The following is a 13,864-nucleotide window of genomic DNA, read 5'->3' as shown; positions in this document are numbered from 1 at the left end:
ATCAACACCTGAATTAGCCTGCTTGTTATCAGCCACCAAACAGACTTCAAGCTATTGATCATGATCCCTTTAGCTTGCCCAGCCACATTTCAACTAATTTAATAGCCTGGCTATCCGGAATAGACTGAATTCTGAGAAGTGCTCAGTGCTGTAAGTATTAAGCATGAATACTGCTTTGTTTATAGCTTTAACTGTTACTGCATTCCAGACGAAATCTGACATCCTACAGGCTCCTCACTCAGATGAGCCACCTCTACCCAAACCCCTGCTGTGCTGGCACTGCATCCCAGCAGCTGAATTAACAGGCTGCCATGAAACCCTGCAGCAGCTCTGGGCCAGCCAGGCAGCACTGCTGCAGGTGTTCTGCCCTTCCCAAGCACTCTCCCCACCTAGCTCCAGCACAAAAGGAACACCACCAAAGCTAGGATGTGAGACCTGCACATCTTGAGCGGGTTCAGAGAAGGGCGACGAAGCTGGTGAGGGGCCTGGAGAACAAGTCCTACGAGGAGCGGCTGAGGGAGCTGGGCTTGTTCAGCCTGGAGAAGAGGAGGCTCAGGGGCGACCTTATCGCTCTCTATGGGTACCTCAAGGGAGGCTGTAGCGAGGTGGGGGTTGGCCTGTTCTCCCACGTGCCTGGTGACAGGACGAGGGGGAATGGGCTAAAGTTGAGCCAGGGGAGGTTTAGGTTAGATGTTAGGAAGAACTTCTTCACTGAAAGGGTTGTGAGGCACTGGAACAGGCTGCCCAGGGAAGTGGTGGAGTCACCATCCCTGGAAGTCTTCAAAAGACGTTTAGATGTAGAGCTTAGGGATATGGTTTAGTGGGGACTGCTAGCGTTAGGTCAGAGGTTGGACTCGATGATCTTGAGGTCTCTTCCAACCTAGAAAATTCTGTGATTCTGTGATCTTAACACCCTGCCCTGCCTCGAGCACCAGGAGCTGTGCTTTGCTCGAACTGAAGGAAGATGCACTACTGACACCAAACTACTCCTACTGTGCCTCCAATCCTCTCACTAGCTCTTCTGTAAGGAAAACCTCCCCACCAAACTACCATCCTTTTCCCCTGTTATACTACAGCACCGTCACTTTTCTCCTGAGGAGCAATAGAACTGCAACCCAACCCAATGGGCTGCATGCAAGGGGCAGAGTGCAGCCAGGTCTTGTTCTTCTAGCTGCTATCCACTCAGCTCAGAACGGGAGCTCCCAGGGAGCTGGCTTCCCTGGAGCTGTTGGTCTGGGATTGCAAGATGATTCAAACCAGCCACTTCATGAATGTGTAAAACAAAGCTCATGAGGCCCCAGCTTGAGTTATTTTTCTGCCTATTACATAAGTCCAATGAGTGAGACAGAGCAACTCCCCTCCGCTGACACGAGTTTTTTTTGCCTGTCACTTTTTTAATCCGTTGGGTTCTCTCTGTGCACAGCCAACGTAAACAAACGGGCTCCCAAAATGACAGCCAAGACTGAGGCTCATCTTGCACGTTTTATGGACGCTTCATTTCACTCCTGCTGCTCACGCAGCCTCTGCTGTCAATTAGGAAGAGCAGAGTTCTAGACCTGCCCTGCCAAGCTGGCCAGTCCTCTGAGCACACAACGCTGACCTTGGCAAAAAGACCATGCTTATTACACACATCTGGGGGAAAAACAAAACAAAACTAACAGCCATCTATCTCTATATATACAGATATATAGCAAGTGAATGAACTCATGAAGATTTGATATTGGAAGCAAAATACAGTAATTTTCAAAACTGCCTAACAACTGCAGCTTCAGTTGCACACAAATATACTGAGTAATTCTTAATAAATATCATCATCCTGAATGCTACCTCTCACTTATAAGTGAGGAAAATACAGCCTGGAAGTTTCAGAGGTAACAAATGCTCTCAGGGGAATATGGCTGGACAGCATATTTCCTATTCAGTTTAGAAATTGATTCCTTTTGCCTTCCACCTGCCCTCACTTTTGTATACGAATCAACATCACTCATCATGCGGGCCAGCTTCAGCCACTGCAGAAGCCTCTGTACACACAAAGAAAGGATGTCACTGCCAGGATGCACAACAGGCAACTCCACTGTACTCCCTCAAGGCAGCAGTAGATTCCCAACAGCTGACTCATGTTCTGAGGTCAAAAACAAGACAGAACATTTCCAAAAACAAATAATAAGTACACCCACAAAGTTTCCTATTTGCCTATCTTTCTGAGATTATAAATCTTATGCCTCCTTACCAGCGTTCTGCAGGTAACCAAAATGTTTTAATATAAACTTTGAAGGTGGTGCTGGTGATTATATTCCCAAAGTATCATTAATGGGCAAGAGTAAGAAAGGTTACCTTTGAACTGCTTAATCATATTCTGATGGTTCTCAATAGCCTCCTGCAAGATCATTTCAGGTTGGTCCATCTTCCATCTCCACTCTGTGCCCACTGGATTTGTATGATGTCTGAAGGAAAAAGAGACTGGGTTATTCACTGCAATTTGTACGAACCCATCCATCACCCTGGGGACTCTGGTATTGTTTAATAAGACTGAAAAACAAGAGCAAATTATCTGCAAGATCCTGCTTCCAACAACTCTCAGATGTGACCTTTGAACACCAGTCTTCTACCCCTCTCCTCCCAGACTCTGGTCCTCTCCAGAAAGAATGGACCTTGTAGTCTAGTATAAACATTAGCATATGTATTTTGAATCATGGGTAAAAGGTTTTTAAGAAGTTAAAATGATGCTCTGCAGCCAGAAAGACCTCTTTTTAAAGAAAGAAAAACCAGCTCTACCTCCTCTTCTGACCACAGCTACATAAAGCACTTAAGAAGGAAGATCCTAAGACTCTTATAGATCCATTCTGGAAAGGCAAACTATTACCCTAAGAAGGAAAGGATTTACTTCTAAGCCAATCTTTGGTTAACACTAGTAACAAAACAGATGATAGCAGGCTACTCAAAACACATAAAGGTTCTGGGAATTCTGCAGTATGCCAGAGATTCATCTCTGGTGAATCCAGTTAGTCTCCCAGATTTACTCAGTAGGGGTTTCTCATCACTTCTGAGACCTGCCACCCAGTTTCTGACACCCAAAGGGAAAAATTAAGTGTTAATTTAGGAATCAAACTGACTGCAGGGACAAAAAACACTGATCATCCCTCTGAGGGACAGCTGTGTTGAACTGGGATAGGAAGCCGACCTTGCCTATGCAGAGAAGAACACTCACTGTACCCACATTTTGCTTTCCTCAAAAATGCAAAAAGCATACTCAGGTGAATCGACCATTCAAGTGCCTGGAAGATACCTGAAACTTCTTGTTCCTTTATTCGTTGCCATGGGAGGATATTACTCAGCCACTGTAAGTCATCTGGAAGAACCTAATCCAGACATGCAAGTGAAACCCCACAAAGCAACATGCTCATTCCTGGACAACTCCAACCCAAGGAGAGCCTGTACAAGAGCATGGACCTCTCCCTGGTGAGAGGAACTTCCCACTAACCTTGCTGCACTCAGATTAGTATCGAACAGGGGTAGGAAGATGTCTAAAGGCTGCACTACAAAAACCAAAGAATTTGTGCTTTCACCTCCTTGTTCTCTCTGCCCTCTCCTGTTTGTTCCCCAAAATACACTACAAAAGTTCTTCTACTTCTCCCCTACCAATTCTACTGTGGCTTACTGAATAATGCATTCAAAGAAGAGTAGTATATATTTGCTGTGCCTTTCAAAATAGCGTTATTAGATCAATATAGGTCTGGACAAGAAAACATCAAGCAATGCATCTTCTTGAAACTCAGTCTTATAACCAGCTGATCTCTTTTCTCTACTGCTTTCATCATCCCTGGAAGTCAGCCATGGAGAGGACTGAGGTTACCTGCCTCACTCACTCCTTCCATCTCCAAGGGCATTAGGAGATAACATTCAGCATTTAACTAAAGGAGAAAAGAGAGACAAGGGTGCTTTTTCCAGAAGGAAATGGCTGCTTTTTTAGAAGGAAATGGCCTACTGAAGACCATCAAAAGATTCCCACTGGCTGCAGCTCCACTTGAGCAGTGCTAAAACACAAATTCTAGCTCCAGAGTCAACAAGAACAGACCCTAGCCCAAATGCTGCTGTGCCCGCTTCAAGAGCAAAGATTCAAATGCTACTCTCAAACTGCTTCACCATCTCAAAGCTGCTTTAAGCAAAAACAGCTTTTTTGCATTTTTTTTTCAAATGCTGCCAACATGGAAAGTTTTCTGAATGCCAACTATAAAAAGGCATTTATAAAACACTTACATGTTTAACTACATAGCTTGTACCCCATATATTTAATAGGGCAAGCTGGCAGAAGATCAACAGGCTCTTAATGCACACTGGACAACTATTAATTACTAGCGTCTAACAGCCCTTGAATTTTTAGCACATTCTGTTTATTAAACATACCAGGTCATGTCTACAAAGCTCATTTGGCAAAAAGCAGCTTCTTTTCTCCCAGGGCACAAAGCAAGGGTTTCTGGCTGATGAGATTGTTTCGCAGTCCCCAGCAGAGACCGGCTTTCCCTGCCACCTTCCCACTCCCCTGCAGGCTGTCACCCCTGCATCCTCTGCCTCACCAGCTACTCAAGCCTTGAGCAGGTAATTAAGTGTGATACTCCTTTCCATCCCAAAATAACACCACACACAAAGAAGTCCTACCCAAACCCGCACACACACTAGAAAGCTCTTACTGTGTTAGAATTTGAGTCAGGAACATTTACCTGACCCTTTGGAGACAAGCCATCGCCATCCCAGCACGCCACTAAGACAAAGTGATGATGGCGAGCTCTCGGCTCACTCCAGCTCTTCCCCAGCTAGTAAGGACTGCCACCAATCAAGGCTGGTTTGCACTCATCGTATCTCTGATCTACCAGTGTTATTTGGCAGTGTCACCAGCACGCCCCCAATCAGACCCCTGTGAGAAAGGTGGGTGCTTCGGTGAGGCACTGCATCCCCACCCCCAGTTGCCAGGGCATGATTTCAGTAACACAGCTTTTGCTTTATTTTCAGGACAGGTTCATTCAACACCACTAATTCTAACTGTGGAAAATGCCAGGGGAATTTACAACTACTTCTTTACAAAACTAGAGTAGTTCTCTCCCTGCTAAGAAACTACAGCTTGTTTATAAAGGAAGTCCTTTTAAAATGACCAGAAGTGTCTGAGTTTGTGCCTCTTTTCTTTTGTCAGGGTGAAACCATGAGTACAGATGGTCTTAGGATGAGAGCCTGAAAATCTGGGCTCTAAAATGAAAGTTTATTTTGCAATCAACTCCCAGCATGGCCAGAAGAAACCAATGACCCTCTTTTAAAATGTTTGCTTTCTTCTATGAGCAAAGGTTAGCATTATGAAGTCTTTCAAGAGACTTTGTGGGAAACTGTAGCACAGGTATAAAGTATCCTTTACTCCAGTGATTGATGTTGATACCTGGCAGAGAACACAAAGGTGAGGAAACACTGGGGGCAGTGATCAGGAAAGGACAGGGTACGCAATTCCCAGGAAGGGACAGGAAGGAAAAGCAGAACAAAAATAAGAGGGTTCAAGACAGAAGATCTCAATGATCCCTAAGAACCAGCAGGTGAGGTCCTAGAGGAGAAATGTTGAAGGGCAAAGGAGCTCTGGAGAACTAGCAGGTTTTTAAACCCTATTAAGGCAGAAGTGCAACTGTGGCAATATAAAGCAAAGCGTAACAAGAAACCAATCCAGCAGAATCACAGGCTCTTCTGCAACCTTGCAATCCTCCAGCTGAGAAAAAAAAAAAAAAAAAAAGGAAGAACTTCAGAACACAGGGTCACAATCAGAGAGATCAATGCACAGAGTATGATACACCTAGCAAAGGACGTACGAAAGGGCCAACAAGAAAGCCTCTCCCTGTACTGACATGAGGAGCAAGCAGACAACCAAGGAAAAAGTTTGGCCAATACACAAGGACACAAAACTTGTTCCTCCGTGATAAGAAGCGTTGGCACCTCTTCTTCCTAATGACAAAGGGACAAACCAGATGAGACTAGGAAAGGACAAGTTAATAATACTTCTCTAAAAAGTGTTTTCACTCGGGTGGTAACCTTGCCCTGGAATGTGCTGGATGAATCAGCTGACGGAGCATCACGGTGGGTAGCAATAAGCTGAAAGCGTGTGGCCAACACAGAAATGCAACTTCAAAAAGACTACAAGACTGCAAGTGCAACGCCTGCTTTAGCAGGAATCAAGGATTTCTGTATCAGCCCCTCTTTGAATTCCTTGGGACACAATGGATTAAGTGTTTGTGATTTCCACACCCCCTTGAGAAGACAGCCTGCAGATGATAACAGCCAACAGAGAACATTTCACACCAAGACCACCACGTAGGTGTGGTGGCCACCTTGTAGGCAAAGGAGAAGAGAAGAGTTCAAGCTTTGGACTCTGATTTACCCAATATTTTCACAATTTGATCAAGGAAATGTTCTGTAGAAGGCACTATTTTTAAAGAGTACATTATCGTGGTGGAAAACTTAGATCTGCGATCAGCCTCCACTGCTTCAGAACGGCACCAGACCTGGCCAGAAGGACAGCTGCAGGGCGTGTGCGGAACTGGCCCCATTCAGTGGTTTCTTAGAGCTGAGCAGCGCAGGAGGCAGGCTTGCCACAGCCCCAGGTGGAACCAACACTTCTGGAGATGCAAACCCACAGCATGCCATTAGGAACAGACCACCCGCTGGCTGAGGACATCACCGCCCTGCTGGTGACAAGCTGCCGTAACCTGCCACTGGCTGCAAAACGCAGCACAGGGAGGCAAAGAGCTGGGGAGCGCCTCCTCCACAAGGGATGGGATAGCGAGGACAGGCTGTTCTCCAGGCATGCAGAATCACAAACGGCCTCAAAACAACAGTGAGGAGGGATGCCTGGTTCTACCAGTCCCCCTGCAGACCAACACCACAGCATGCTGCGAGGGAATCACTGCTTCGTGCCTCTAAGCACAGGCAGCACACAGCCATCAATCAGGACCGACACAGGCTCACCTGGACCTGCCCTCCGCAGAGGATGCACCAGAGACTTCATGTCTCAGATTGTTTTTACAAATCACACAACATTCACTTTAAGAAGAAAAAAGTAAGTTGATAGGCATTTTTAGTTTTTTGTTCTTATCTAGACTGTTGTCAAAGGAAAAGGAACAATGTACCTACAGAAACTTCCCATTAAATATTTTTTTTGTGTTGCTTTGAGAAGTCTTTTGTTAGGTTTAGGAGTAAGAAAAATAGTTTATAATGAATAAATTTGGGAAAAAAAAAATCAAAACACATGGAATAAGCTATTTTAGAGAAGAAAACACTGGGGAAGTAAGTCCAAAATCAAATTTTGGATATCTAAATATCCAAAGAAAACTCATTTTAACAGTGACAATAGTGAGTATTTTAGAAAGAAAACTTGGACATCCATGTTTTGAAATCAATTTAGGTAAAAAAAAAAAAAAAAAACATTTTTCAGAAACAGATAAAAAACCCATGGCTGATTTATTTTTTCATCCCAAATCCAGCAGCTCAGAGCACTTCCCTAGAACACGCTGCAGCTGACCTCCCTCCTGCTCCTGGGGAGTGCTGATGCTCCCCCCTCAACGTGCTGCCAAATCACAAGGTGTAATTTTTCCTGAGATAGTCATGTTACAACTGCCTACAACTCGTGGCACTAACAACAGTGATTGCTTTAGATGAGGTTGGATTTGCCAGCTACCCCAAACAGAGGGGACTGAGCTTCACAAGGCTCTAGACAAATCCCCTTTTTGAACTCGCATTTCCAAAGTCTTAAGGACAGAAGACAGGCCATGCTGAAGAATTACACCCCAACCCTCAGATGTCAAAAATACTCACCTTTTATAAGCAGGGCACAGTTTATAGAACAGCAGGTGCTGCTGAGCACCTCCCAGAGGCCTGCCAAGGGCTGTGTCGGTGTATTTTGTTCCTTCCCAGCAGAAACAGGCACCGTGCTCAGCACAGCGTAAGAAACCATCCCAAAGGCAGCCCTCAGGATGTGCAGGGTCACTTTCAGAGCCCACGATCACTCCATCAAGTTACTCATTGCTGTAACTGGCTACCAAGTCACCTACGATACCCAACAAGACATACGTAAACATTCCATTAGCCAGTGATCTGGTTACAGTCACCACTAACACCATAAATACACAGATTGGCCATGGCAGCTACAAAAGCCAGTAACAAGTCCAAGAACACAAAAACGCACGCGGCTGTGAGATGAAAAGCACGGACTTCAGCCCCAGAAAGTGCTGGTAGGCTATTTTTTTTTCCCCTGTGAGCCTTTTACATAACAATAGCAATGAAAATGCTCCTCACTGCACAGGGTGAGCCCTGGGAGCCCTTCACAATAGATGCCACACTGGGGCTTTATTGACCTCAAGGTCACTGACAGGAACCTTACCGCTACGCTTCCATGCCTGGATTTGGCAAACCAGCGTCTAGCCATTACCAAGGACCACGCTTAGCAGTGCGGTCTTTTGTACCACACAGAGCAACTGATCCAACTCCATCCTGCTCTAACAACCAGCACCAAGGGCACTGACAGTGCCTCAGCAGAGCCCCAACGCTCCCGTGTGCCAGCACAGAAGCCCCCAGCCAAGCGAGATCCAGAGGCTTGCTCCCACCTCACCCGATGGACCCCACCAAAGTGTTTCCACAAGAAAAATGCCCAACAGGTGACTGCAGTGCTGGCAGAGCAGCATATAAAGGCACCAAGAGAAACATTCTCTACTCTATCAAAAGTAAAAAAAATTGTGTTCAGAAATTACTTGTGACGTTGGTTCAGGTTTTACCAAGGATGAGCCAGCTATATTCTGCCATCTGCCCCTCCCCTTTCATTTACACGGTTACCTCCAGGTAAATAAACCAGTGAAAAAAATAACACTGAAAAGGGTGAACACATCGCCATATACTACTACAATTCTGTAAACAAAAACAGGAGAGTTATACTTATGCTGGAAGAAGAGTCTCGCTCAATTGAAACAAGGACAGGTGACTGGAGATGCCAAAAGGCTTCCTGAATTTCCAGGCTCAGGTTCCAAACTTATTTTACAAATCTACATTGCTGTCAGCTCCTTTGATATCATATTTCACATTTCCCTGACAAACTTCACCTCTGGAGTAGTTCTTTAATAAAAATAAACTTTGTTTTGATCTGTTTTCAGTTTTCAAGCACCTTTCCTGTAGGAGATTAATATTATTTTTTTTTTTAAATCTCTTCATTTTGCAGGGCTTACTGTAATCACTGGCTTTTGGCCACGTATATTCAGACAGTCCAAACAATTTCAGCTGTTGCCTACTGTACAAGTTAAAGCTGGAGCCTTCAAGTACAGGTACAAACAATATAAAGCTACAAAAGAAGAAATATGAACACATTTCTTTATGGGATATTTTATTCTGTCTGGTTTGCCTCTTCCTCAGATGCAAAATAAAGCCTATTAATTTAAATCTTATTTAGCTGTTCCATCGCTCCACAAAAATTGATCGTGTTTTAGACACTCAGCCAGAGGACATAATCAAATCAGGTTTGCCTGGTGGCTGTGCCGCAGTACAGTGTCAGAAAGCCTCAGTCCCCACACTTGCTCTAATTGATTAAGAGATTCGGTCATTTGCACATTTCCATTTAGACAATTAAGCTAAAGAGACACTACAAACAGCGAGACCAACTGAGTGCAATAATGGATAGTGACGGACTATTTCTGTAGGGACAGTTATAAGTTAGGGATGTTGCTGTAACTAAAATTTGTTGGGTTTGGTTTTGTATTTTTTTACCCCCTCTTGCTTTTATTGCAGCACCGCCTTGCAGGGGAACAACACACAAACGAACGACCTGCCACATCGCTAACCTGCACCAACAAACCACCGGCCACAAGGGGAATGGAAGCAAGGGCCAGCGGCCAGCCCAGCAGGGGGCACAGGCAGGTTACCCACCAACCCGGAGGAGGAAGGTCTCTAGAGCACAAGTCAAGCTGCATCTTTTATAAGGCAGCCCAACTGTCCAAGTGTTTGGGGGTTGGCTCCACCCACAATGCCTGGTCTGGGGCCAGAAGGCATCAGTCATGACCAGCCAGCTGCAATGACATCCAATTCCCAAGGAACGCTGCTGAACTACAGCATTTCTTGCCAAAGTGAGGAAGAGAAAACAAACAGGCTCCTCGGCCTTTTCCTCAGTGATCCTCGGAGAGCCGCAGTGAGTTATGAAGCTGGAAGTACTGGCAGCCTCTACAAATGTCAAAATCCTGAAAGGGATCAAGGAAAAAAAAAATCACAGCAGTCTTATCTGCAGCTTAGTGCACAGAGCTGCACAACAAGGCCAGCAAAGCATAAAACCTGTATTAAAAACATTTTGCCAACTGTAGATCAAAACTATCGTTTCCTATGTCTCCAACAGCACAGATGGTAACTGCTAATAAGAAGGTAATATATTTATACTACCCAGCCACTGGTGCTTGTAATTCTGCATTCAGCCTCCTGTGATTAAGCATCTGCAAGGAGTGGTGGGTTTAAAGTAAGAACTGTGTAGATGTTGCTGGATGTTTGTGAACTGCAGTGACATGTAACAGGTAATGACAGAAGTGGACGAGGAAGTCTCCTTTCATCTAACTAACAGGACCTGGCGCAGCTTGCAGCCATGGGAAGGATTGTAGCAGCACAAGCACAGGGTCTGAAAGTGCTGCCAAAGCCGAGGAGAAAGCTTCGTTCAGTGACAGTTCTGGTTTATGTCAAGCTTAAGGTGTACATAAAATGAGCCGTGAGATGAGATGCAAACTGAACCTTAAGTCTTCAAATCCAGAGGTCAGAGATGAGCAGACAGCTGCTGTTCACATGGACAAGTCCAACAACTGCAACCCATTTCACCTACTGAAGGTGAATGAGAAAGTTTTTCGGCACAGTCCTCTGGAAAGCTATTTGCTTGCATTCAGGTTGTTACCATTAGCAAAAAAAGCATTCCAGCACTCAGTATGATTAGAGCTACATGTTTCCAGGATTCTTCTCAAAGTGCCAAATGACACCTCCAGAATGATGAGTCACACGGAAGGTATCACACTTTGCAATTTATCCTAATTTACACTTGTTTGACCTCTCCAGCTCAGCCCCATACTCTAGGTACAGGCTGGGATACTGCTGCTAAGAAATGCTGGAGTTGGGTCATTTTGAAGGGGAACAGCATTAAATGGTCTGCAGTGCAATACTAGGAACAAAACACTATGTTTTGGTGATGTTATTGCTTTCTATTTGCTGTTTATGATGTACCTTCTGTGTAGGGACAGAGGGACAATAATACGCATGGCGGTCTTCCTCCTAGCAGTACAGCCACCACTGCAGAATTAAATGCACTATTGCTAGCTGATACTTGGAAAAAAGGAATAGGAATTCCATTTTTTGTTGCAGTCATCAGATTGTTATTACAGGCGCTGAAGAAAAGTGGTAATACTTGCCAGTTGCTGTCCTTTCAAGCCAGGATACAATGAAAGCCCATCAAGAGCACCAATTAACATTCTGGAATAGGCTCCCAAACGCAAACTTTACAGGACAAGTGGTATCTGATGCTTATACCTAATACTAATATGGAAGGCAGCGTCAAAGTGCATTCAAAGTTTCAGCAGCACTTTTGTGTGGATGCTGTCGTTTAAATATTCTCTTGAAACATTTGCATTATTAGAACTTGATGACTATGAGAGACAGGAAACAGTACTCAGAAACGCAGCTGTTTCGGCATGAAAATACTGGTACATTGGACACCCAGGCTCAGGGATGGAATAGCTGCTGCTGGCAGACAGTCCCCTAGGGTAGACAAATAGCAGAGGACGTGCAGCCCCCATGGTTTGAAATAGCTAGCAAGGCAGAAGACAAAAGAGCTCAAAGAATAACCTCTGTGTCCTCCCACTCGGTACACTTTCACGTCATTGCTTTTATTTCTGCTGAGCTTCTCAGTCTCACCGATCCCCTCCTGCACTCCCCCAGCCTAGCAAAAAACTCCCTCTGAAATCCAGGCATTTTGGTGAGTTAGCAGTGCTAGAGCAGCTGACAGTTCAGATCTAGGCAAAGCTCATTTCCTTCAGAGAAATGACAGTGAAGTAATTCCTTTGAGAAAAGGGTCACTTTACTAGCTAAAATGGAAAATCATTTATTAACTACTGTTTTAGAAAGGCAACAGTTATGAAGTCATCACTTTTCACTCACTGAGAATGTGAATTGCAGTGTGAAGGTAAGACAAAAGATCCAGTTTCAAAGAAAACAACAGAATATTTAGCACCTTGGTGGCTTTGCACAACATGAGGGCCTGTCCACATGCTCCAAAGCACCATGAGCCAGTCCCAGACAGTGACCTCAAAAGGGAACCATACTGCTGTCAAGTGCTGGCTCTTGCCAACCTTTTCAGAGCAGGGTGCAGAGGGACTTGTGGGCAGTAGACAGAGAAAAGCCTATCTCCTGTCTCCCTGATTTCTCCTTCCACCAGATGGTCTGAGCTTGCTGGGGCCCCAAGATGTGGCTGCAGAGGACCCTGCTCTAGGGAAGGTAGCGCTGGGGAGCCATCAGATCTTATTCAGCCTCTAGGAAATAGAGTCTCCCATGCACCTACCTCAGGCCCAAGCCATGGGCTCCACAGCTCTCCGAGGAGGAGTGCAGGCAGATGCACGAAGGCAGGGGTGAGCACAGCTCCCTTCCTCACTCCTCCTCCTCCTCACACTTCCAAGTGGAAAAGGACACATGAATGACACTGCCCTATGTTTGAGGATAAGGACAGGGACGGAGTGGTGCAGAACAAAGCCCAGCTGGCCCACACAGTTGAGTAGAGCAGGGCATAGGATTAGCACCGTGGACAGACATCCCTCTTACTATATTTCTATTGCCCTGTTTCTTGTGTTGCTGTTCACAGTGCAGGATTCCTCTCCGCATGTGCAATAGCACAGAAAGACTGTAATACATGACTAGGTGATCTCCCCCCAAAGCAAAACTGCAACAATATTTTACCTCCAGCAAAACACACATTTGTTGGCACAAGCAAGGCTCGGCGTGGCTTCCATGCAGCGATGGCTCTCAATTCCATAAAATGTGTGCTTGTAGCAGCCACCTCGGCCTCGAAGCATCGACTGGCAGCAGAAAAAGACACAAATACTGAGAAAGTTAAAACACATTATCTGTAACCAAACCAAGTGTAAAGATTTAAAGTCTGCTCCCTGGGCATATTTGCAGTTTTCAATCGCTAGTAAATTTGGTGTTCAGCCACCTGTGATGGGTACAGCGAGCCAGGTCACAGCTATGCAACAGGTCAGAATAATGATAGATGCAGTCTGTTTTAAGAAATTCCTAATAGGCATATCACCATACAGTCTGATTGTGTAAGTTTCCTCTCACACAGCTTTAAACTTGACACCATAAATGCCTTGTTTCTGTAAGGATCTATCCAGACAATCAGCATCTTGCAGCACCAAAGCATAACCGTGCTCCACCGAACCTTTTAACTGAACCAGCCAACAGAAGAAAGCAGGTAAAGCCACTTAAGCCGTAAGAAATATTATTGCAAGAGCCCAATAAAGAGTAACAAGGATCAATTTAAACGCTGCACTATGAAACACTCAATTCTTTCCATTTGTCTAGTAAAGCATTTCTTCTAGCACTAAATTAAATAAATATCCTGACCTTATAAACCCTCATTCACACCAGTCATTGGCTCCAGCAGGACATCGCACGTTCCTTCAGAGCCGCAGCTGCCTTCCCACCGGAATTTGTCTCCTATTTAGTATGCAAGTTGCTTGGAGCAAAGACTGTCTTTCATTATCTCAGTTAAATAATAATAAATGAGAAAGGATCTTTACCACTCTCCAGAGAAAATTTGAAATATAACATAATAACTTTT

At 44.9% G+C, this 13,864-nt stretch overlaps 1 protein-coding gene across 2 annotated transcripts in view; it reads right to left on the bottom strand.

Moving 5' to 3' along the window:
- Window positions 1–13,864, bottom strand: part of LOC116497463 (S-adenosyl-L-methionine-dependent tRNA 4-demethylwyosine synthase TYW1-like) — a 104,057-nt gene that overhangs the window by 56,680 nt on the left and 33,513 nt on the right. For both annotated transcript variants that reach the window (XM_032201212.1, XM_032201213.1), the window contains exons 10-11: window positions 12,979–13,097; window positions 2,335–2,444 (exon numbers count right to left, since the gene is read on the bottom strand). In XM_032201212.1, the coding sequence (XP_032057103.1) occupies window positions 2,335–2,444; window positions 12,979–13,097 (229 nt within the window). The remainder of the gene's footprint in view (window positions 1–2,334; window positions 2,445–12,978; window positions 13,098–13,864) is intronic.

This window comes from Aythya fuligula, chromosome 20 (genome assembly GCF_009819795.1).
Source record: "Aythya fuligula isolate bAytFul2 chromosome 20, bAytFul2.pri, whole genome shotgun sequence".
NCBI classification, from domain to species: domain Eukaryota; kingdom Metazoa; phylum Chordata; class Aves; order Anseriformes; family Anatidae; genus Aythya; species Aythya fuligula.
The sequence above is the reverse complement of the archived record's forward strand: the minus strand, read 5'-3'. Positions and strand labels throughout refer to the sequence as shown.